This window comes from Lates calcarifer, linkage group LG9, assembly GCF_001640805.2.
Source record: "Lates calcarifer isolate ASB-BC8 linkage group LG9, TLL_Latcal_v3, whole genome shotgun sequence".
Lineage (NCBI taxonomy): Eukaryota > Metazoa > Chordata > Actinopteri > Centropomidae > Lates > Lates calcarifer.
This window is the reverse complement of record NC_066841.1, coordinates 15,547,807-15,567,885: the sequence shown is the minus strand read 5'-3', so window position 1 is coordinate 15,567,885 and position 20,079 is coordinate 15,547,807. Positions and strand designations below refer to the sequence as shown.

General features: G+C 39.0%; 3 protein-coding genes across 11 annotated transcripts; 1 reads left to right on the top strand and 2 right to left on the bottom strand.

Annotated features, from left to right (window-relative positions):
• Positions 1–146: 146 nt before the first annotated feature.
• On the top strand, positions 147–5,322 carry spout1 (SPOUT domain containing methyltransferase 1). The gene is made up of 12 exons (XM_018662473.2): positions 147–227; positions 310–349; positions 1,657–1,770; positions 1,858–2,017; positions 2,106–2,195; positions 2,282–2,331; positions 2,522–2,652; positions 3,038–3,110; positions 3,221–3,319; positions 3,458–3,560; positions 4,028–4,175; positions 5,037–5,322. Exons 1-12 carry the CDS (start codon positions 180–182, stop codon positions 5,112–5,114), a joined length of 1,134 nt encoding a protein of 377 aa, XP_018517989.1. The 5' UTR covers positions 147–179; the 3' UTR covers positions 5,115–5,322.
• Positions 5,311–12,950, bottom strand: st6galnac6 (ST6 (alpha-N-acetyl-neuraminyl-2,3-beta-galactosyl-1,3)-N-acetylgalactosaminide alpha-2,6-sialyltransferase 6). 8 transcript variants are annotated; one of them, XM_018662478.2, is made up of 7 exons: positions 12,850–12,936; positions 12,699–12,742; positions 12,325–12,403; positions 8,678–8,872; positions 8,015–8,427; positions 7,804–7,911; positions 5,311–7,711 (listed from the first exon to the last, which is right to left on the bottom strand). In XM_018662478.2, the coding sequence occupies exons 3-7, from the start codon at positions 12,346–12,348 to the stop codon at positions 7,513–7,515; spliced, it is 939 nt and encodes a 312-aa protein (XP_018517994.1). In that variant the 5' UTR covers positions 12,349–12,403; positions 12,699–12,742; positions 12,850–12,936; the 3' UTR covers positions 5,311–7,512. The 8 variants fall into 8 exon arrangements, with proteins under 8 accessions (XP_018517994.1, XP_050928915.1, XP_050928914.1 ...); XM_051072958.1 differs by lacking the exon at positions 12,325–12,403 and adding an exon at positions 9,237–9,315; XM_051072957.1 differs by lacking the exons at positions 12,325–12,403; positions 12,699–12,742 and adding exons at positions 9,237–9,315; positions 9,611–9,654.
• Positions 12,951–14,075: 1,125 nt separating this feature from the next.
• On the bottom strand, positions 14,076–19,243 carry st6galnac4 (ST6 (alpha-N-acetyl-neuraminyl-2,3-beta-galactosyl-1,3)-N-acetylgalactosaminide alpha-2,6-sialyltransferase 4). 2 transcript variants are annotated; one of them, XM_018662480.2, is made up of 5 exons: positions 18,833–19,243; positions 18,591–18,737; positions 17,315–17,727; positions 16,315–16,422; positions 14,076–16,211 (listed from the first exon to the last, which is right to left on the bottom strand). In XM_018662480.2, exons 1-5 carry the CDS (start codon positions 18,842–18,844, stop codon positions 16,025–16,027), a joined length of 867 nt encoding a protein of 288 aa, XP_018517996.1. In that variant the 5' UTR covers positions 18,845–19,243; the 3' UTR covers positions 14,076–16,024. The 2 variants fall into 2 exon arrangements, with proteins under 2 accessions (XP_018517996.1, XP_018517997.1); XM_018662481.2 differs by having other exon boundaries at positions 17,315–17,724.
• Positions 19,244–20,079: the final 836 nt, after the last annotated feature.

Sequence of the window (20,079 nt, the reverse complement as noted above, 5' to 3'; positions counted from 1 at the left end):
CAAAAATATTTTCAGTCCTCATCTCTATGAGGTACTGGTTGTGTTAAGGAAAATAATAGCTATTCAACTGGTAAAACCTTCGACCTTTTCTGTCACTTTGCAGCACTAACAGACTTTTATTTTGAAAAGCGGATAGCGACCTGGAAGTAAATAAATTTCACGTGTTGGTGTGTGTAAAAATGTCTACCGGCATCGCAGCGAAAAGACCCAAAATTGTGTCCTCTCAGGTAATATTACAGTAGTGTTTGTTTTAAAACGGACACTGTCCTTTTTCTACATCACTTGTAATGTGTTTCTTGTTTTTCACAGCCCGAGGAGAGGGTTGACTGGAAGAAAAGAAAAGCGGAAAGTGAGTAAAAACACAGCTACATGTAACTGATAGCTTACAGCTGCATGCCAGCTAAGGTGGTCTGATAGCTAATTTACACTTCACTCTTTTATTTGTTAAAACACTAAATGACAGTGTTCTAAAGTGCCTTTGTTCGAGGATGAATATGTGGATTTTGTTTATACGCCGTTATGTAACGTCTGAGTATTTCATATGATAGTTAGCCACAAGTAGAATTTCTTAGAGTATGTAAATCAACTTATAAGAGAGTAGTTATGTGTAATATTAATCAATTTAGTTTCATTATAGCATATTCTGAAGGAACTGGGTTTATTCTCTAAATCTTTGTTATGTGGAGGTCAGGAAACTTCTCAAACTGTTTGTCTGTGCTCGACTAAGTATCTTATACTCACGTGCAGCTGTTCATTCTACCTTAAAACAACTTGATGCTTTCTCTGTGCCCTGCATTTCATTACATGAGAAATATCATACCCATCACTGTGTGCTGTATGAAAAGTAAGGTCCTCCCTCGCAACAACAAAAGAGAAACATATCATTGTTTTAGTATATGAATGTATCTTAGCAAAGCTGCCTCAGTATAACACAGCTCTTCTCAAATATAAAACTACTGTTCAATAAACGATAGCCCAGGGCTGACTAGCTCTAAATACTAAACTTTACACCACATACATGGAATAAATTACAAAAGTCTTTATCTCATCCCATTGAATCAACTTCAACTTTTAATTTAGGACGTTTTTAAAGGTAGTTTCTGATGGTGTATGTATGTGCTTGTGTGTGACTGGCTGTGGTATGTTGTCTGTGTCATATCAGGTCTTAGATCTTCTGCTGTAATAAGGTTTCTCTTGCAAAAGAGATCTTGTTAATTTGTGTCCCATATGGTTAAAGGAATCAGAGAAAAATATGTACATTTCTGTCACACAAAAAATGTATACTTTATACTTTTATCAATGTTGTCTTTTATCAAATGTTTACTTCCACCTATGCAGGCCTCCATTTACTTTTCCATGGCCTGGTTTGTCTGATCAACAGTCAAAAAATCCAAATATTTACAGTTTAGTATCAGATCAGCTAATCAGTCTGCAAACTGTTTCAGCTCTAAATCCTTAAGATGAAATCGCATCTGAAAAGGAAGAGTTGCATTTTGGTTGAACTGCTAATAAGGTCACATGGCGTCACAAGGAGATATTGCGTTATTTTAACGGGTCGCAAGCCAAAAAGGGTCGGAACCACAATTTTGATTTCGCCAGTCTCTCTAGAGACATTTGATTTTCATATCGGTATCATTGATTCTTCCTCAATAACAGTAAAGGAAGCTAAGAAGCAAAGGAAAGAGGCCAAGCTGATTAAACAGCTGGAAAAGCAGAAAAAGGAAGAGGATGCAGAGAGAGCAAAACTTGAACAAAGCCAGAACAGAAAAGGTAAATTCATTATCATTCATTAAAGAATTGTTGTTCGCCTATATAACTGAGAATAGGATGCTGTAATGTGTGATCTGCATCTTGTAGGTCGGGCTTACACAGTGAGTGTGGCCCTGCCAGGTTCTGTCCTGGACAACGCTCAGTCCACTGAACTTCGTACATACCTGGCTGGACAGATCGCTCGAGCCTGCGTCGTCTTCTGTGTTGATGAGATCGTTGTGTTTGATGAACAAGGGGAAGATGTTAAGTAAGTTAACATAGAAGTACAGCTATTTAGTAAACACGCCCTTAAACTATCAGACAGCTAAGAGGAACATTTTTGCTTTGCCCCACAGGAGTGTTGAAGGAGAATTTAAAGGTGTTGGGAAGAAAGGACATGCTTGTATTCAGCTCGCCAGGATACTTCAGTATCTCGAATGTCCACAGTAAGTAGGAACATATTATTATAATCAGAGTACCAGCATCAGAAAGTTTCATCTGGTGGAGGTTACATTTTTTTCTTCTCCACCAGGTATCTGCGCAAGTGGTTTTTCCCAAAACATCAAGATTTACAGTATGCAGGTAATTTGAAGTAATCCAAATTTCATACATACAGTCATACATTTCAAAGCAAAGTCTGACTCTGTGGAGTCGCCTCGAACATAGCTGGACTCCCCAAATTAACTACTAATATAATAATACCAAGTATTGGTAAAAATTGAGGCAAAAGGAGACAAATTTTCACAAGTTGCTGGCCTTTTTTTTCTACCAGGTTTGCTTAACCCTTTAGACAGTCCTCACCACATGAGGATAGATGAGGAGTCAGAATACCGGGAAGGAATCGTCCTCGACAGACCAACCAAACAAGGAAAAGGTTCATTGGTCAACTGTGGAATGAGGAAGGTGAGTATATCACCATGGAAGTTACTGCCTGAGGCTTATGTGGACTAAGAGGTGTTTGCATTTACATGGGAATATAGACTTTAGGGCTGCATTTAATGATTTTCATTATCAATTAATCTTCAAGGTATTCTCTTGATTAATTGATGAATTGTTTTAACTATAAAATGTCAGGAAAAATGATGAAAAATGCTCATTAGAATAATGTCAGTCCAAAACCCAAACATATTCAATTTACTGTCACAGAAGACAAAAAAACAGAACACAGTTAAGAGGTCAGAACTGGTGACTTTTGCCATTTGTGCTTAAAAATGACCCAAACAAATAATTGTCAAAATTGTTGCTGAATATTTTTCTAATTGATTATTTGGCATATCTGCTCCCACAGGATGTTAGGATTGATAAACAGCTACAGTCTGGACTTCGAGTCACAGTACAGCTCAACAAAACACAGGATGAAGGTAATTCCGACCATCAGACTGTAACCTTTTTAATGGTGTCTCTCTATTTTGAGTTTTCCGACTATGAACTGAGTGTATATGTGTCCATTTGTCTGTCCATCATCCTCCAGAGAGCAAAATAAATAAAGGTGTGGTAGTGGCTCCTCACGTGCCCAGGACTGAAGGTGGTCTCTACTGGGGTTACAGTGTCCGCCTGGCTTCTTGTCTCAGTAGGTTTCCCATTCTCTTAATAGACTCCTATTACTCAAACATGCTTCAAATTAATTTGCAGTATCTTGGAGAGTGAAGAGCAGATACCAGTCTGCCTTGACTACTGTATCCTTATTGCTGTTGGTTTGTTAATGCAGGTGCAGTTTTCACAGAAAGTCCATACAAAGACGGATATGATCTGACTATTGGCACATCAGAGAGAGGCAGCAACATGGACCAATCCCCACTGTCGCCATTCAAGTAGGTTCACAGCCAATGAGGGAAGTGTGAATGTTTTTATTAGCCATGCTAGCAGTGTGGCTCTAGGGATGCTATTTTGGCCACTTTGGCCCACACTGGACGGATGGACTGTTGTACTTTAGTGAACTGCAGACTTTTCCTTTTGTTTTAACAGAAGTTTGACATTTGGGATTTTTAGTGAAATGTCTCAACATCTATGAAGCATTCTCATGACCTTTGATTCAAACACACTCATGCCCCCTTCAGAATGTATTGTAATGACTTTGATGCTTTCTTGACGTTTCCTCTGGCGCCATCGTTAGGTCAGAATTTTAATTTGTTCAGTACTTTGGTTTATGACATTTAGTGCAGGACAGCAATAAATACAGCTGCTAGCATGGCTATAGATTCCTAGTCTTGTTATCCCATTATTGGTATGTTATGAATTTGTTTTATTAATTTAAACTTGACTTCTTTCCCCTGTTTAGGCATCTTTTGATAGTCTTTGGAGGTCTTCAGGGATTGGAGGCCAGTGTAGATGCTGACCAAAACCTGGAAGTGACTGACCCCAGCGTTTTATTTGACCTGTACCTCAACACATGCCCCGGTCAGGGCAGCAGGACCATTCGCACAGAGGTGAGGATGGAAATACTTAAATCAAACTTTCACAATGTACATACACTGTAAGGCTTTTCACACTGCATTTAGCCTGGGGCCAGCTGCTACCATAGGCTCAGGCTCTCAAGTGTTAAATGTAGGATATAGCCCAGCCTGCACTACTTTACCTCAGCACTGTTTTATTTTTTAATAACAATGCATGTTCATATATGGATTGGTTGTGACCTTTGTGCTTCTTTAATTGATGCATTCAACCTCAGCTCTGGATAAAAGCACCTGCTAAATGACAAAATGAAAGAAATGTATCTAACATAAATGTACCCGGTGTACAGTGTTGCAGACAGTGGACACGCCCACTGCAAACAGCTGGTGGATGGCTAAAAGTTTCTTTATTCCCTATGTATGGCTACAGATTATTGACAAGAAAATCAAATGTTGTTTTTGACATCCTTAAGTGCTCAATCCATTCAGCATCTGTAAATGTTTTGACAATATAGTGCTGTCAGTTTTGGCAGATTTGTCAGTTAGGCACAAAAACTGCAACATCCCCTGTGATTTCCACAGCTGAGGAAGTGACATTTTAACTGCTTGCTGTTAAAGAGAAGCCTAGTGAGGCTGCATTTTGAATATAAAAATTAGTTTCTGCAGACATTTAACCCAGGGCTAGTAGTGCGGTGTGAATCATATAGCCCGGGGCTTAGGTTAATCCTGGGTTAACAGTATGCGTCTGAAAAGAGGTTAAGTTATCCCAGCCCTGGGCAAGAACATGCAGTGTGAAAAGCCCTTCTTTGTACTACAAGCTTCATGATCTGTGCTTTGCCTGTTCTGTTGGCCAGTGTGTGAAATTCATTTGATTATTTCCTGTTTTCTTTGCAACAGGAGGCCATCTTAATTTCCATGGCAGGGCTGAAACCAAAAATCACAGCTGCCTTTTCAGATGTCTCCAATGGTTCATAATAGATTTGGTGATGCAGGAAAGTAAACAGACATGCTGGCAGATATTTTATCATCTGGTATTAACCATGAAGTTAACCACATAACAGTGAGTTGAGTGTTGTTAATGCTACATATCCGTCAGATATCTTTGTGTTGTGTAGTTGTCGTTCTGTATTTTTGTTTCTAAATCAACACATTGTACATATTTAAATACAAATACTATCCCCAAGTTTGTACTTGTTGTATTTTTTTTCAACAGCATATAATTGATTTTAACCAGTACAGAACATTTCAGGAAAACCAGTGTTGAGACCAGCAAAACATGGACAAACAAATGGCACTGAACTTCTTAGTTAAACTTTGATCAGTGAACACCAGAGTTGGCTTCATGTCACTGAGCAAACAGGTCAAACGTGTTTATACTACTTCAGAAGCAATGGTCCATCTGCTTTTTAGTAACATCTGAAACTTGGAAGTTTGTCCAAGACCACAGCTCTGATTGTCTTCCAGATGCAATCACATTCCAGTTACAGTGACATGCTGCATGCATCTACCCGTCATTAGAATTTCAGTTTTTAGTTACGCAAGACAGACAGATTTCATTTTAATGCCAGCTCTTCCAGCTAAAACCAATGCAGCCTAATAAAAATGATGCAATAAATCCTCCCTTCATGAGTGTTATAATGCTGCTGTTTTTGTTGAAACGGTTTCACAGAGGTGTTGATTCATCTTTTTTGGTCAAGTTGGAGGCTGTAGTTTGTGGTGCTGTTCAGTTTTATTGTGTTAAATACACAGGTGTTTCTAATACTTAGTGCACCCTCCTTCAAATAAATTGGGTGGACAAAATATTAGAAACTGTTGTATGTACTCAGTTCATAGTTCTTCAAAAATTTTGCATCATATAAAACTAAGAAATCTTTTTTTTTTTTTTTTTCAGGCTAATATCTCAATAAATTTAGCAGGCAATTTAATGTGGATAAAGTATCACAACAGTCAATGCACTTCATGTATATCTTTTCTGTTCATTACTGGCCGATAGATTGAAAGGTAAACAAAAAAAGTCTTCTGATCTCAAAGAATCAAGCACATTTCTTGCATTGTGAGAGGAGCCTCTCCTGCATGTGGACATATCTAAGAAAACAAACTAATTACTTGCACAAGGCAACAGAGTTGAAGAGATCGCACCCTTCTCTTCATCAGGTTTGTACAGTAAAATTGCAATTTTAGTTTAATCGTGCAGTCCTAAGAGCAACATACTGATACGTAACACGACCATGATGCATTTGAACTGAAGCTGCATGCGCTGGAATGCCATTGAGGTAAAAAGGTTTAAGTTATGAGGCAACAGTTTTATGTTTATAGTCTAATTTTCTCAAAAGCATTAAAATCAACATCTAAGGCTGAGATCAACAGAAAATTACAATGTGTTTCTCTACAATAATAACTGGTGCATAAACAGTGATGTAATGGTTTGTCATAAGGTCCCTATGTTCTTCATCTTCATGGGCTGGGTTTTAATCAGTAATACTTTTTGAGTCTTGATCAAAATGTTTCTGTAGCACCAAGTATGAAAAAACAGTGAAGTATCATAAGATGGGAATCCTTGGTCATATTAATGGTCGTGTTTTGCTGTATTCTCTCATTTTAATCACAATTATGCCAATTTAGACTTTTATTTTGTTATTGTAAAGATGCTATGTTTTAAGAAATTAAACAATTATTTGTTTGGCTTTTTTTTTAAAAATGAAGTCTAAGAAGAAACGTTTATATTCCTCGAGAGAAGATGTCAAGAAAGTATTGTTTTGGTATCAATTCAGGAACTGCTATTGTTAAAAAAAAAAAAAAAACCTGTACCCAGCCATGTTGCTTACATACTGTATTATAAAGCTCCTATATAGATTGAATTCGTAATCTGCTGAATATCAATGAAATTACTACAGAGTATAATCTCTATAATGGACAAATGAGAGCTATACTGTCTAGTGTGTATTTTGTAGGCCACTTTGTCACATATCTAATTATAATGCTTGCTGATATATCCCCCTCAGCATGGGAAACAGAAGTGCATTTTCAATACATAATAACAAAAATATTATAAACATGTAAAAATTCATCTTTAAACTCATTTTCTTTTCTATTTACAAAACGACTTGCCAGGCAGCTGCCACGTATCGACGTGGAAGATTCGCAGACTATTTCAGAAAGCTCTCAAAAATGAGTTTTTGCATTCTTCTGGATCAGAAAACATTCCCATACATCTCCTCAGTTATTTGCTCCAATAATAGTGTTTTTTTTTCCAAAAAGTTATAATTCATCATGTGGGAATTAGAAGGCTCAGTTAACAATGAAATCCAGCCCAGAGTGATCGTCCAGGCTTCTGCGAGTGCAGAGAGGTCTGTTTGTGGTTTTCAGTTTTTTTTCACCATTTCGGATGAGCGAAGGTGATGTTGTACTGCTTCGCCCAGCGTGCAAACACCTGTTTCTCTGTAATAAAGCGATGGTGGTTTCCTCTTCTCCCGCTCTCGTTCTGTAGGTATGTTACACATTCATCAGGTCCCCTGGGTTTGTAATAGTGGTATGGCATCTTCTTGGATCCAGGTTTCCTTCTAGAAAAAGGACTATTTTAATATTATTAGTTAGACAAGCAGTGTGGAAAGCATTTTAAAGAGTCTGCATACTGCAAGTTGATTAGTGCCATCATTATACTCACCTGCAGTGATTTGGTGGGACCATCCCATATACTTTAATATTATCACATATCTCAATGGCTGTGACCATCGTGAACCAGCCTGTGCTCAACCATGAGTGAGATTTTTGTCTGAGCAGAAAAACAAAACAAATTGGAAAGCAGAGTTTGTGAAACTGAAATTTAGCCAGTACTGCACCAACAGACGACAAGATGTGATAAGCATTTTACTCACCTGTCTCGTCCTGTCTCCCTGTGAAAGAGGGCGTCAAATTTGCGCATTTTGCTTGGTGCAATACTGAAACAAGACACGTTACTGTAGGTCATGCTGACTCTCTGGATCAGTCTGTACAAAGTTCCTTTGGCATCCCTCCCAATTTTGTTTGGGGGTCCCCAGAAGATGATCACAGGGTTGCTGTCCATGCGGTGTAAGAAATCGTTCGGTCTTCGCACCACCCTGAACACGCTGGAGTGGGCCACGACCCTCAGAGACGTCCGGGAACCTACGTCAGTCTCATACCCCAACGTGGGGGCGTCGTTCATACGAATCACACACTCGGTGCGGTCGATCTCTTCTCCCGCTTGACTCCCCAGGACGTGGCTGGAACTCGTCACCAGCGCGCAGTTGTGACAGTGCATGGTCATACTCTGAAAAGGCAAAATGACATGAAGAATTTTAAGTGAAAGCATTCAACACGTGTTCACCTCTGCTGCACCCTCCACTGGCTTTTATAGTTCAAATATAACACTACATGCAAACTAGTAATAACATCAGTCCATGAGCAACTGAAAAACTTTGTGTCACTCCCAATAACATACAGCAGTAGTCTAAAGGTATGTGGACTTATTGAAGTTCCAGTTGTAACATTTCTGTGTTTGTGTGCGAACTGTGAAGTACCTTGTTCCCGTGAAATGGCACATAACCGTCTTTCCCAGCCCACTTCTTCAAGTCTGTGGTCTTGAGAGTGTGACTTGTTGCCACATGCATGGGAGTGTAGATGGAATCGTTGACATTATTGGAGCCGTACAGGATAAGGAGTGTCATCAGGATGAAGATGGCTGCAAAGATCACCATCCTGGGGCTCTGTTGGCCCTGCAATGTAAACAACTTTTAAAACAAATTTTAAACCACTTAATGTAGCATTGCAGCTTATGATAATATTCATTATGTATTCATCTGTTTTTAAAAATTCAGTAAGTAACTTAAGTTGTCAAATAAACATAGTAAACAATACAACATTTCCTTCTGAACTGTAGTAAGTAAAGTATATGTAATTAAATACAGTGTAGTTAATTAATTAAAGTAGTGCCACCACTAGTAAACAATAATGATAATGATGATTCCTGTATGGGTGTGATCCTCTTTGTCTGGACCACCAATCCTAATGATGATGATGATGATGGTGAAGGGCAGGAGGTCTCGGTGCCACACCCTCCCTGTGTCCGGTCTGTCTTACCTTGCCACTGAGCCTGAGCCCCATGCTGTCTGATCAGGCCGTGTACCAACACACTGGCTGGGACTGTCTCTCATCATACCTGACAGACACAAACACATACACAGTCAATTCAGTTCCATTATTATTATGGCAGGTCTTACCAGCCAGCAGATGTTAGGTTCAAGATACAGTAGATTTTACACGTAAATAACGGTGTCACTGCGATATGGTAATAATACGCGAAGCATGCACATTGATGATTTACAACCTAAACACAATACAAATGCTATCTGCTGTGTCAAAACCTAGCTATATATGATATCTCCTATCTCCTCCTTCAATGTAATAAAATGTTATTGTATATGTTACATATTAAATTGACAAAAACATCTCACGCAGCACTCGCCGTCCGCTGTTGACATATCCTTAACCACTATTCCTAAAAAAAAAAAAAAAAAACATTATCCCGCAGATAAGATTAAAGTATTAACTATCGTGACATGAGAAAGTGTGAGAACTGGCAGCGGTGTTAATCCGGCGCTTTACCGTTTCACGGCCTTTGCGGTCTCGGTATCTTCGGTCTCTCACGTCCCCCATCTTCCTGCACCACTCTCTGACGTCATCAGAGCGTCTCTTACTGCGGCGCAGGGACGATAACGACGATGATGTGGGCTGAACAGGGTTATCAGGTTTCCTCTGAATCAGTATGAGAGGACACACAGTTATTGATAAAGTTTGCGCAGTTAAACCTCTTAAAATTACAACTGGAGACTGTTTGTTTTCCTCAATTTAATATCTTAAAGAAAAACTAATTCAACATCCAAACACGTGATATTCTTTCAATAATGGAAGTCGAATATGCTTGGAAAGTTCATCCCAACACTTGCAGAAGTTTTCACAAATGTAGTTTGCTTTGCTTTAATCTTCTGTCCAGATCATCCCAACTTGGCCTTCTCTCTCCATTGCAATAGCTTTTAACAGTGCTACCTCCTGCAGTACAGTAATGCATCAGTGTGTGCAGTATCAGTTTGTTCCAACACTGCCTTTACACACACACACACACACACACAAGCTGTAGGCATTGTTACCATTAACTTTCAAGGCTCTACATCCCTGAAAAAGATCCATCTCCTGTGAAATGTATATGTTTTTTTTCTCTCTGGGCAAACATTCTTGACCCCCACTGTACATAGCCAGCAGCTAACCAGCACTCTAGAGCTGAAATTATTAGTTGATCAGTTGATTAGTTGATTGACATAAAATTGATTTGATTGACAACAGGTTTAATAACTGATTAATCATTCAAGTCTTTTTCGAAGGGAAAAACGGCAAAAGTTCACTTGTTTTTGAAGAACTTTAATGATGAAAATAATCATTGCTTGTAGCCTTACAGTACTGATATAATGGAATAATGCTACCTTGCCCGAGGTTTTCTGTCTGTTGACACTGACACACACAAATAAATTTCAGGTTGACATTGGGTGGGGCTCTGCTGGGAACGAGCAAACTCACCACACTGCATGAACCGATGAGAATGATAAGGGTCTGATTTGTCGTAACTTCTCAGGTACAAAAAAGCAAACAGGAGAGTGAAGGAAGCAGTTTTGTTTGTACATGTCCACACTGTCCTGACAACATGTCTAAACAGGTACAATGGGTGAAAACACCTGTGTGGATGGTCCAAGAGAGTGTACAGCCTGTAACTGAATTCACATGTACGTACAGTGGAGATAGTTACACAAAGACAAGCTCACACACGCACACAAACAGACTCTATTTGACAGCACATTTATTCATGTTGACACCCATCTCACACTAGCAGTTGCTAGTGGTCAAGTTTTACATTCAAGTTTTTACTTTGCACAGTTCACTACATAAGTATGCTTACTAAGAAGTCACCAATAATGTTTGAAATGTGCGTGCAATTAAATACTTTTGACACAGTAGTTTTGCGCAGTAGTGCAAGTACTATTAGTCTTTGGAATTAGTCACAAAATAAGCATTGTGCAACTGAAAAGGCAGCACTATGGTTTTCATTGTAAACAGGCAGCAAAATATCAAGGGTAAACAATTTTAAAGGACATTTCTGGAGACAAGTAACTCAGTTTGTGGTTATGGTGTCAGGCTCCTCATAGCCTCATCTTTTTCTTGTTCAAAGGCTTAGGAAGTCACACACAGGGGAGGAACTGCCACCAGCTGCAGCTGCACAATTTGCAAATTTCCTTTCAGTGTTTTAAGAAATCTGATGGATCTCCATACCATTCCCCTCCAACATTTGTAATACACTCTAACTACAAAGATCTCCAAGATTTGTTTCTGTTTGTTTCTCTCGTGTCATTCTCAAGCCGTTATCTGTGGTGCTGAAAACAGGGAGTAAAGGGCAGCGGACCTCTCTGCAGTTACTGTCTTCTGTGTGACTGATTTAAATGTTACCACACACACATATGTGTACTGTATGTAACTGAGAAGGTAGTTTTACATATATACTGTATGTGTGTGTGTGTGTGTGTAGTGTGAGCATACATGAAATGATGGACTAACACAGGCTCCATCACCCATGTTAAACCACTGGTGCCAAAACTGCATGGTCAGTCCTCAGGTTAGTTAAATGGCACTCTGGGCATTATGGAAACATCTGAACACTGTTTATATTAACATGAGCATTTGTCTTGGTTAAAAGAAAAGCTTTAAACTACATCAAGCATCTAAAACACTGTAACTCACCATCCTGGGGCTCTGTTGGCCCTGCAATGTAAACAACTTTTAAAACAAATTTTAAACCACTTAATGTAGCATTGCAGCTTATGATAATATTCATTATGTATTCATCTGTTTTTAAAAATTCAGTAAGTAACTTAAGTTGTCAAATAAACATAGTAAACAATACAACATTTCCTTCTGAACTGTAGTAAGTAAAGTATATGTAATTAAATACAGTGTAGTTAATTAATTAAAGTAGTGCCACCACTAGTAAACAATAATGATAATGATGATTCCTGTATGGGTGTGATCCTCTTTGTCTGGACCACCAATCCTAATGATGATGATGATGATGGTGAAGGGCAGGAGGTCTCGGTGCCACACCCTCCCTGTGTCCGGTCTGTCTTACCTTGCCACTGAGCCTGAGCCCCATGCTGTCTGATCAGGCCGTGTACCAACACACTGGCTGGGACTGTCTCTCATCATACCTGACAGACACAAACACATACACAGTCAATTCAGTTCCATTATTATTATGGCAGGTCTTACCAGCCAGCAGATGTTAGGTTCAAGATACAGTAGATTTTACACGTAAATAACGGTGTCACTGCGATATGGTAATAATACGCGAAGCATGCACATTGATGATTTACAACCTAAACACAATACAAATGCTATCTGCTGTGTCAAAACCTAGCTATATATGATATCTCCTATCTCCTCCTTCAATGTAATAAAATGTTATTGTATATGTTACATATTAAATTGACAAAAACATCTCACGCAGCACTCGCCGTCCGCTGTTGACATATCCTTAACCACTATTCCTAAAAAAAAAAAAAAAAAACATTATCCCGCAGATAAGATTAAAGTATTAACTATCGTGACATGAGAAAGTGTGAGAACTGGCAGCGGTGTTAATCCGGCGCTTTACCGTTTCACGGCCTTTGCGGTCTCGGTATCTTCGGTCTCTCACGTCCCCCATCTTCCTGCACCACTCTCTGACGTCATCAGAGCGTCTCTTACTGCGGCGCAGGGACGATAACGACGATGATGTGGGCTGAACAGGGTTATCAGGTTTCCTCTGAATCAGTATGAGAGGACACACAGTTATTGATAAAGTTTGCGCAGTTAAACCTCTTAAAATTACAACTGGAGACTGTTTGTTTTCCTCAATTTAATATCTTAAAGAAAAACTAATTCAACATCCAAACACGTGATATTCTTTCAATAATGGAAGTCGAATATGCTTGGAAAGTTCATCCCAACACTTGCAGAAGTTTTCACAAATGTAGTTTGCTTTGCTTTAATCTTCTGTCCAGATCATCCCAACTTGGCCTTCTCTCTCCATTGCAATAGCTTTTAACAGTGCTACCTCCTGCAGTACAGTAATGCATCAGTGTGTGCAGTATCAGTTTGTTCCAACACTGCCTTTACACACACACACACACACACACAAGCTGTAGGCATTGTTACCATTAACTTTCAAGGCTCTACATCCCTGAAAAAGATCCATCTCCTGTGAAATGTATATGTTTTTTTTCTCTCTGGGCAAACATTCTTGACCCCCACTGTACATAGCCAGCAGCTAACCAGCACTCTAGAGCTGAAATTATTAGTTGATCAGTTGATTAGTTGATTGACATAAAATTGATTTGATTGACAACAGGTTTAATAACTGATTAATCATTCAAGTCTTTTTCGAAGGGAAAAACGGCAAAAGTTCACTTGTTTTTGAAGAACTTTAATGATGAAAATAATCATTGCTTGTAGCCTTACAGTACTGATATAATGGAATAATGCTACCTTGCCCGAGGTTTTCTGTCTGTTGACACTGACACACACAAATAAATTTCAGGTTGACATTGGGTGGGGCTCTGCTGGGAACGAGCAAACTCACCACACTGCATGAACCGATGAGAATGATAAGGGTCTGATTTGTCGTAACTTCTCAGGTACAAAAAAGCAAACAGGAGAGTGAAGGAAGCAGTTTTGTTTGTACATGTCCACACTGTCCTGACAACATGTCTAAACAGGTACAATGGGTGAAAACACCTGTGTGGATGGTCCAAGAGAGTGTACAGCCTGTAACTGAATTCACATGTACGTACAGTGGAGATAGTTACACAAAGACAAGCTCACACACGCACACAAACAGACTCTATTTGACAGCACATTTATTCATGTTGACACCCATCTCACACTAGCAGTTGCTAGTGGTCAAGTTTTACATTCAAGTTTTTACTTTGCACAGTTCACTACATAAGTATGCTTACTAAGAAGTCACCAATAATGTTTGAAATGTGCGTGCAATTAAATACTTTTGACACAGTAGTTTTGCGCAGTAGTGCAAGTACTATTAGTCTTTGGAATTAGTCACAAAATAAGCATTGTGCAACTGAAAAGGCAGCACTATGGTTTTCATTGTAAACAGGCAGCAAAATATCAAGGGTAAACAATTTTAAAGGACATTTCTGGAGACAAGTAACTCAGTTTGTGGTTATGGTGTCAGGCTCCTCATAGCCTCATCTTTTTCTTGTTCAAAGGCTTAGGAAGTCACACACAGGGGAGGAACTGCCACCAGCTGCAGCTGCACAATTTGCAAATTTCCTTTCAGTGTTTTAAGAAATCTGATGGATCTCCATACCATTCCCCTCCAACATTTGTAATACACTCTAACTACAAAGATCTCCAAGATTTGTTTCTGTTTGTTTCTCTCGTGTCATTCTCAAGCCGTTATCTGTGGTGCTGAAAACAGGGAGTAAAGGGCAGCGGACCTCTCTGCAGTTACTGTCTTCTGTGTGACTGATTTAAATGTTACCACACACACATATGTGTACTGTATGTAACTGAGAAGGTAGTTTTACATATATACTGTATGTGTGTGTGTGTGTGTGTAGTGTGAGCATACATGAAATGATGGACTAACACAGGCTCCATCACCCATGTTAAACCACTGGTGCCAAAACTGCATGGTCAGTCCTCAGGTTAGTTAAATGGCACTCTGGGCATTATGGAAACATCTGAACACTGTTTATATTAACATGAGCATTTGTCTTGGTTAAAAGAAAAGCTTTAAACTACATCAAGCATCTAAAACACTGTAACTGGTTGTAGTAAGTAAACACGTTAAAGCCTCAGAGCAGTTGATAAAGACTAAAGTAACAGCCTGAATTTGTGCCACAAACAACACTTGCTTGAAATTATCTTTTCTTTTTTTTTTTCTTTTTAAAATTGCTGTGACTGTCCATGCACGCTGGTTTACTTATAACTGAGAGGATTGTCATGTTCTGAGGCAAAATACTGAACAAATGACAGAGAGAAGAAAACAATACTGGAGCTGAAATGACTGTCAACTAGACAGAAGAAAATAATCTGAAACTTTTCTGATCATTGATTAATAATTTATGCCATTTTTAATGCAAAATGACAAAAACTCTTTTTTGTCCTTGGTGGTTTTACAAATCCTCTATGATTGTAAATAGAATAACTTTGGGTTTTGGACCACTGGTTGAACAAAACAAGTCATTTAAATTGTAAACTTGAGTTCTGGGGAACTGTGATGTGATCGTCACTTCATGTCATTTTTTCTGACAAGAGATGAATCGATACACTGTCTGTCTAGCAGAGTAAAGGTGCATATTGCAGCTTTAAATTACACAGGCCAGATTGCAGAATAAAATGAGACTGAAAGTCAAGGCACAGGCATAAAGAAATTAAAGTGTAAGCTTTGGTATAAATGGGATTTAGTGGCTTATAATGTTTTATCAGCATCTATGCTGATATATGGCTATACATGACGGAAGTTTTCAGTAATACTGAGGGTGGTACATTAAAACCTGTTACCACTTAACTGCTGGTAAAATGGTTACAGATATTTTTTAGCCATGATGAGCCACTATCATGTCACTCATAGTGGATAAAAAATGTGGTTGTTGGTTTGGTAAAAAAAAAAAAAAAAAAAAGCTGGAGTCCATCAGTAACATATTATTCGTTAAAGTTCCTGCTCCAGCAACAGTAACATCCTCAGCAGAGAAGATCAAAAGCCAGTAACAGTGAATACCACTGTGCAGTCAAGGAACATTGTCTGGGTTTTTCGATGTCCTTCTTCAGAGGCTCCAAGAGGGGTGTTTAAACTCAATTTTATGGCGCGTTGCCCATTTGGCATAGATGGCCTTCTCAGTGATGAAGCGATGGCCCCCGCGTTGCGTGTGCTCATGGACCTTGTACATCCTGCACTCGTTGATTCGGTTTTGTTCGTAGTAGTGGTAAGGAACAACACTGTGATTGGCCCGACTGTCAGGAGGAGGAAATACCACGAGAAGGGAAAAGTTATACAGGATACTAAACTGTAAAAAGGGTAGATGACAAACTCGAGGTGTAGTTTGAAATGTCTCACCTGCAGTAGTTATCATCAATCATCCCATAGACATGAAGTCTGTCACACATGTCTATTGCCAGAATCATTGTGAAAAATCCAGTGCTGAGAAACGCCCCCGTCTTCATTCTGAGAGAGACCAAACATCTGTTCAAAACTAGAGCTGAAAGTCGAATGACAGAGAAATAAACCGACAACTATTTTTATAATCACCTTGCTGTCATTTTTCAGCCAAAGGTAGTAAAAAATGTCAAACATGCTCTGATTCCAGCCCCTAAAGTCAAAGTATCTGATGCTTTTCTTTGACATATATCATTATAAACGGAATATTTAAGGGTTTGGGACTGTTGGTTGAACAAAACAAGACATTTGGAGACATCACCCTTGATTCTGCAGAGTTGTGAAAGACACTCTCTCCTCCATTTTTGATGTTTGATGAATTGATCAATAATGAAAATAACTGTTAGTTATTTAAAATTCTTACTTTGCCAAAATAAAAGCCTAAAACTGGTACCAGTCACAATACATCTTTACTGTTTATATAAGTAGACAGTATACTCATTGTAAAGGACCCCAAGTCAAAGAGTTTTTCATAACTACTACAACTACTTTACCATGTAAAGTTTGTGTTTTGTGGCTTTTATTGGGTTATTTCCTGTAGACATGGAAGTATGTTATTTTTCAGGGACATTAAGCAAAAGTGACAGATACTGAAACAGGGAATTAGAGGTAAAGGTAGTGTCCTCAGTTTGACCTCAGTGTTATTTGAATTTATCTATCAGATGAAAATGGGAACACTGTGTGTTTCATGTATTGATTTACTTGTAAGAACTTTGAGCTTTTTTAACCACTAAACTATTATTAGCTAATCTTGTGTTACTATTTGCTATTAATATAACTGTAATATATTATCATGCTTTATGTTTGTCTACTTTTTTGTATCTGTATACGAAAACAGTGTAAACTGTGCATCAGTCAAAGCTTTCAGTTATTCTGCTGAGACATTAACTCAAACTTTTACCTGTTTTTTCCTGTTTCATTCTGAAACACACTGTCACAGTACTGAATCTTCTCTTTGGTCACAGCGTAGATTCTGACGTCTGGATACTTCATGGCTATTCTCAGGAGAGTGTTAAAGGTGCGCCCTTTCCCGTCTTGCCTCATGTTCCTGTCGGGACCCCAGACCACGTATGTAGTGTCTGCAGACTCCTGGAAATAGTAGTGCTCGTTTTTTACCAGCAGGGGAACGCTGGTGTGAGACACAACCCGAACACTGGTGCGGTTCCCCACGTCCCTCTCATAGCCCTGTGTGGGTGCATTGTTCATCCGGATAACACACCTGATCTTGTCAATCTCTTCGCCAGCTCCAGCTCCAATCATCTGACCTGAGCTGGAGACCAAGGCACACTGGCTGCAGTGCATGTCCAGAAACTGCTGACAAAGAAACGATTCCACAATTATTACACATACATATTTCATTCATTACATATTCTACAATACAGCCCAAACAGCTGGTGTGTCTCCAAATGTCTTTCCTTTCAACATGTCCTGATATCACTCCTGTGATCTTCTTGCTCCCCTTTCACTTTTACATGTACACAGTGAACTTGTAGGTTTTGCAGGTCATCCTGTCCCAGACTGACATCACTCTCCTGGGTGGGAGTGACAAACGTAATCCTTTCTGCACTGTCTGTTATGCAACACAGTTTCCATCACTGGAAAATGGAAATTGACTGTTTGCATCATTTTGTCAAGTAGAAACCCAAAGATTCCAATTTTCAGCTTCTCAGTTGTGAGGATATCTTACTTCTCTTTAGGCTAGTCCTTGCTTCTCATATGTGAGGGTTTAATGCTTTTCTCTGTCATACATGATTGTAAACTATCTTTAAGTTTGACTGGACAAAACAAGACATCTGAAGACGGCAACTTGGACTGAGAGATTCAGTGCAGGCTTTGATCCATCTTGGGAGAGGGAATACATTTTCTAAACCACATAATTAATCGCTTAATCTAGAAAACAATCATTATCAATAAGGATCAGGAATATTCCCTATTTTCAAACGTTTTAATTAACCATTAACTGGTTAATAGAGAGAATAACTGTTACTTACAGCCTTATTCCTGAACAATATCTTCATAGGGCAATGCTGTATCACCACCAAACATCATTCTCTATATAAAAATGTTCCAAACCAGATTCCAGGATCACCATGTACTAATGAGCTATGGCTTGGACCTAGACCTCTGGGGGCTGTATTTGTGTGACCCCAGCCTGAGTCCTGGTGCCTGCCTCTCACCTGCTCCATCCTGACGGGGGTGATTCTCGTGTAGCCCCTGAGGCCGGTGCTCCGCACAGCAGGCGAGGAACCGTCCCGTGTCATCACATGTCCAAACCAAAACAACAGAGGAAGGCTCAGGCTGAGCAGGCAAAGCCAGCGCAGCATCTGTATAGCGGAACAGAGCGGCTTATGGTTGCGGGGTGATTATTCATCTAATATATGAGTGCACACTTTACATTGAAAAACCAGCTCGTTCTTACCAGGGATTTCATATCAAGGTCTTTGGGAAAGCCCTGCTCCAGAGAGCCCGACGGGACTCATTTTTCCAGCCGTTTAAGTTGAGGTAGAAGCGGCGAGGGAGACAACCACAGCCATGGACGAATCATGACCACACGGATTCATGTCGATTAATATTTACATATTATAATGGCCTCTCTCCTCAGTTCTGGAGGGTCTTCTCAAATCCAGGATCCTTTTCTTTTCGTTGTAACTTTAGTTATGAAAAGAACAGGTCCAGTATCCTTGTCTTATCTACACCACGTCTGAATTAACTATTATCTGTAGTTTCTTCAGTTGTCTCCTCCATCTCGTTGACACAGTGGCCTGTTAACGATTTCTAGGCCCTACCTCGGTACTACGTTCCTCTCTCCAGAATATGTCTTCCGGTCCGACTTTCACAACAAATGTCACATCTGAGCTATGGAGCCCCAAAGAGTTAAATATCAAATAGTTAAAAAAACAAACAAACAAACAAACAATGTTTTTTTTAAAAAAACTCACATTAATATGTAAACAATTTGTTAAATAACTGAAGGTATTCTTAAAACTCAATTCATTATTACAAAATGTTATGTCACCATTCTTTTTCATAATAACAATGTTATTGCATATTATGTTATTGCATACACTTCTATAAACCTGTATTTCAACAAAACATCATTATCTGCCACTATATACGTTGGGATAGAGGATTTGTACCGTGTTAATTTTATCTTTGAAATGTGTGGTTTGGGGAGTCATGATGTTCAAAAGAGTGTTGAAATACAGTTACTGTTGATAGATAGATAGATAGATAGATAGATAGATAGATAGATAGATAGATAGATAGATAGATAGATAGATAGTAATTATAATAATAAAAATTAAATTTGATAATTTACTGTACACTGGCAGTGAACCTGTCGCGCTTTTATTCTGAAAGAATCATTTCCGGTTATTCAGGCAGGTTAACGGACCTGTGTAATGTTGCCTTCAGGTGCCACTCGTAAAATCTGTTTTTTACTAGACGAGGTCGTAGAAGTTACAGTTTTAGAAGCAGTCAGGTGTTAATAAAAACGTTATTTCTAATAGCAGCGGAAGCTGAGCCCGAATGCCTTTGCTTGCTCGCTTATAAAAAGCATTATAAAATGATAATAAAATGTCGCACATCGGTGTGTCTTTCATCTTATTTTAACGACAGTTTAATTTATATATGACCCGTCTGCAAACTTTTTTTTGACAGCTTGTA

Coding starts and splice junctions, on each gene's coding strand:
- st6galnac4 (XM_018662480.2), bottom strand. Junction 17,728..18,590: donor CCCCCGTCAGGATGGAGCAG/GTGAGAGGCAGG, acceptor TTTCTTTGTCAG/CAGTTTCTGGACATGCACTG. Junction 16,423..17,314: donor AATGAAACAGGAAAAAACAG/GTAAAAGTTTGA, acceptor GGTCTCTCTCAG/AATGAAGACGGGGGCGTTTC.
- spout1 (XM_018662473.2), top strand. CDS start 180: ATGTCTACCGGCATCGCAGCGAAAAGACCCAAAATTGTGTCCTCTCAG. Junction 228..309: donor CCAAAATTGTGTCCTCTCAG/GTAATATTACAG, acceptor TGTTTTTCACAG/CCCGAGGAGAGGGTTGACTG. Junction 3,111..3,220: donor CAACAAAACACAGGATGAAG/GTAATTCCGACC, acceptor ATCATCCTCCAG/AGAGCAAAATAAATAAAGGT.
- st6galnac6 (XM_018662477.2), bottom strand. CDS start 12,348: ATGGGGCTCAGGCTCAGTGGCAAG. Junction 8,873..12,324: donor GGCTCAGGCTCAGTGGCAAG/GTAAGACAGACC, acceptor TTTACATTGCAG/GGCCAACAGAGCCCCAGGAT. Junction 8,428..8,677: donor TGCCATTTCACGGGAACAAG/GTACTTCACAGT, acceptor TTGCCTTTTCAG/AGTATGACCATGCACTGTCA.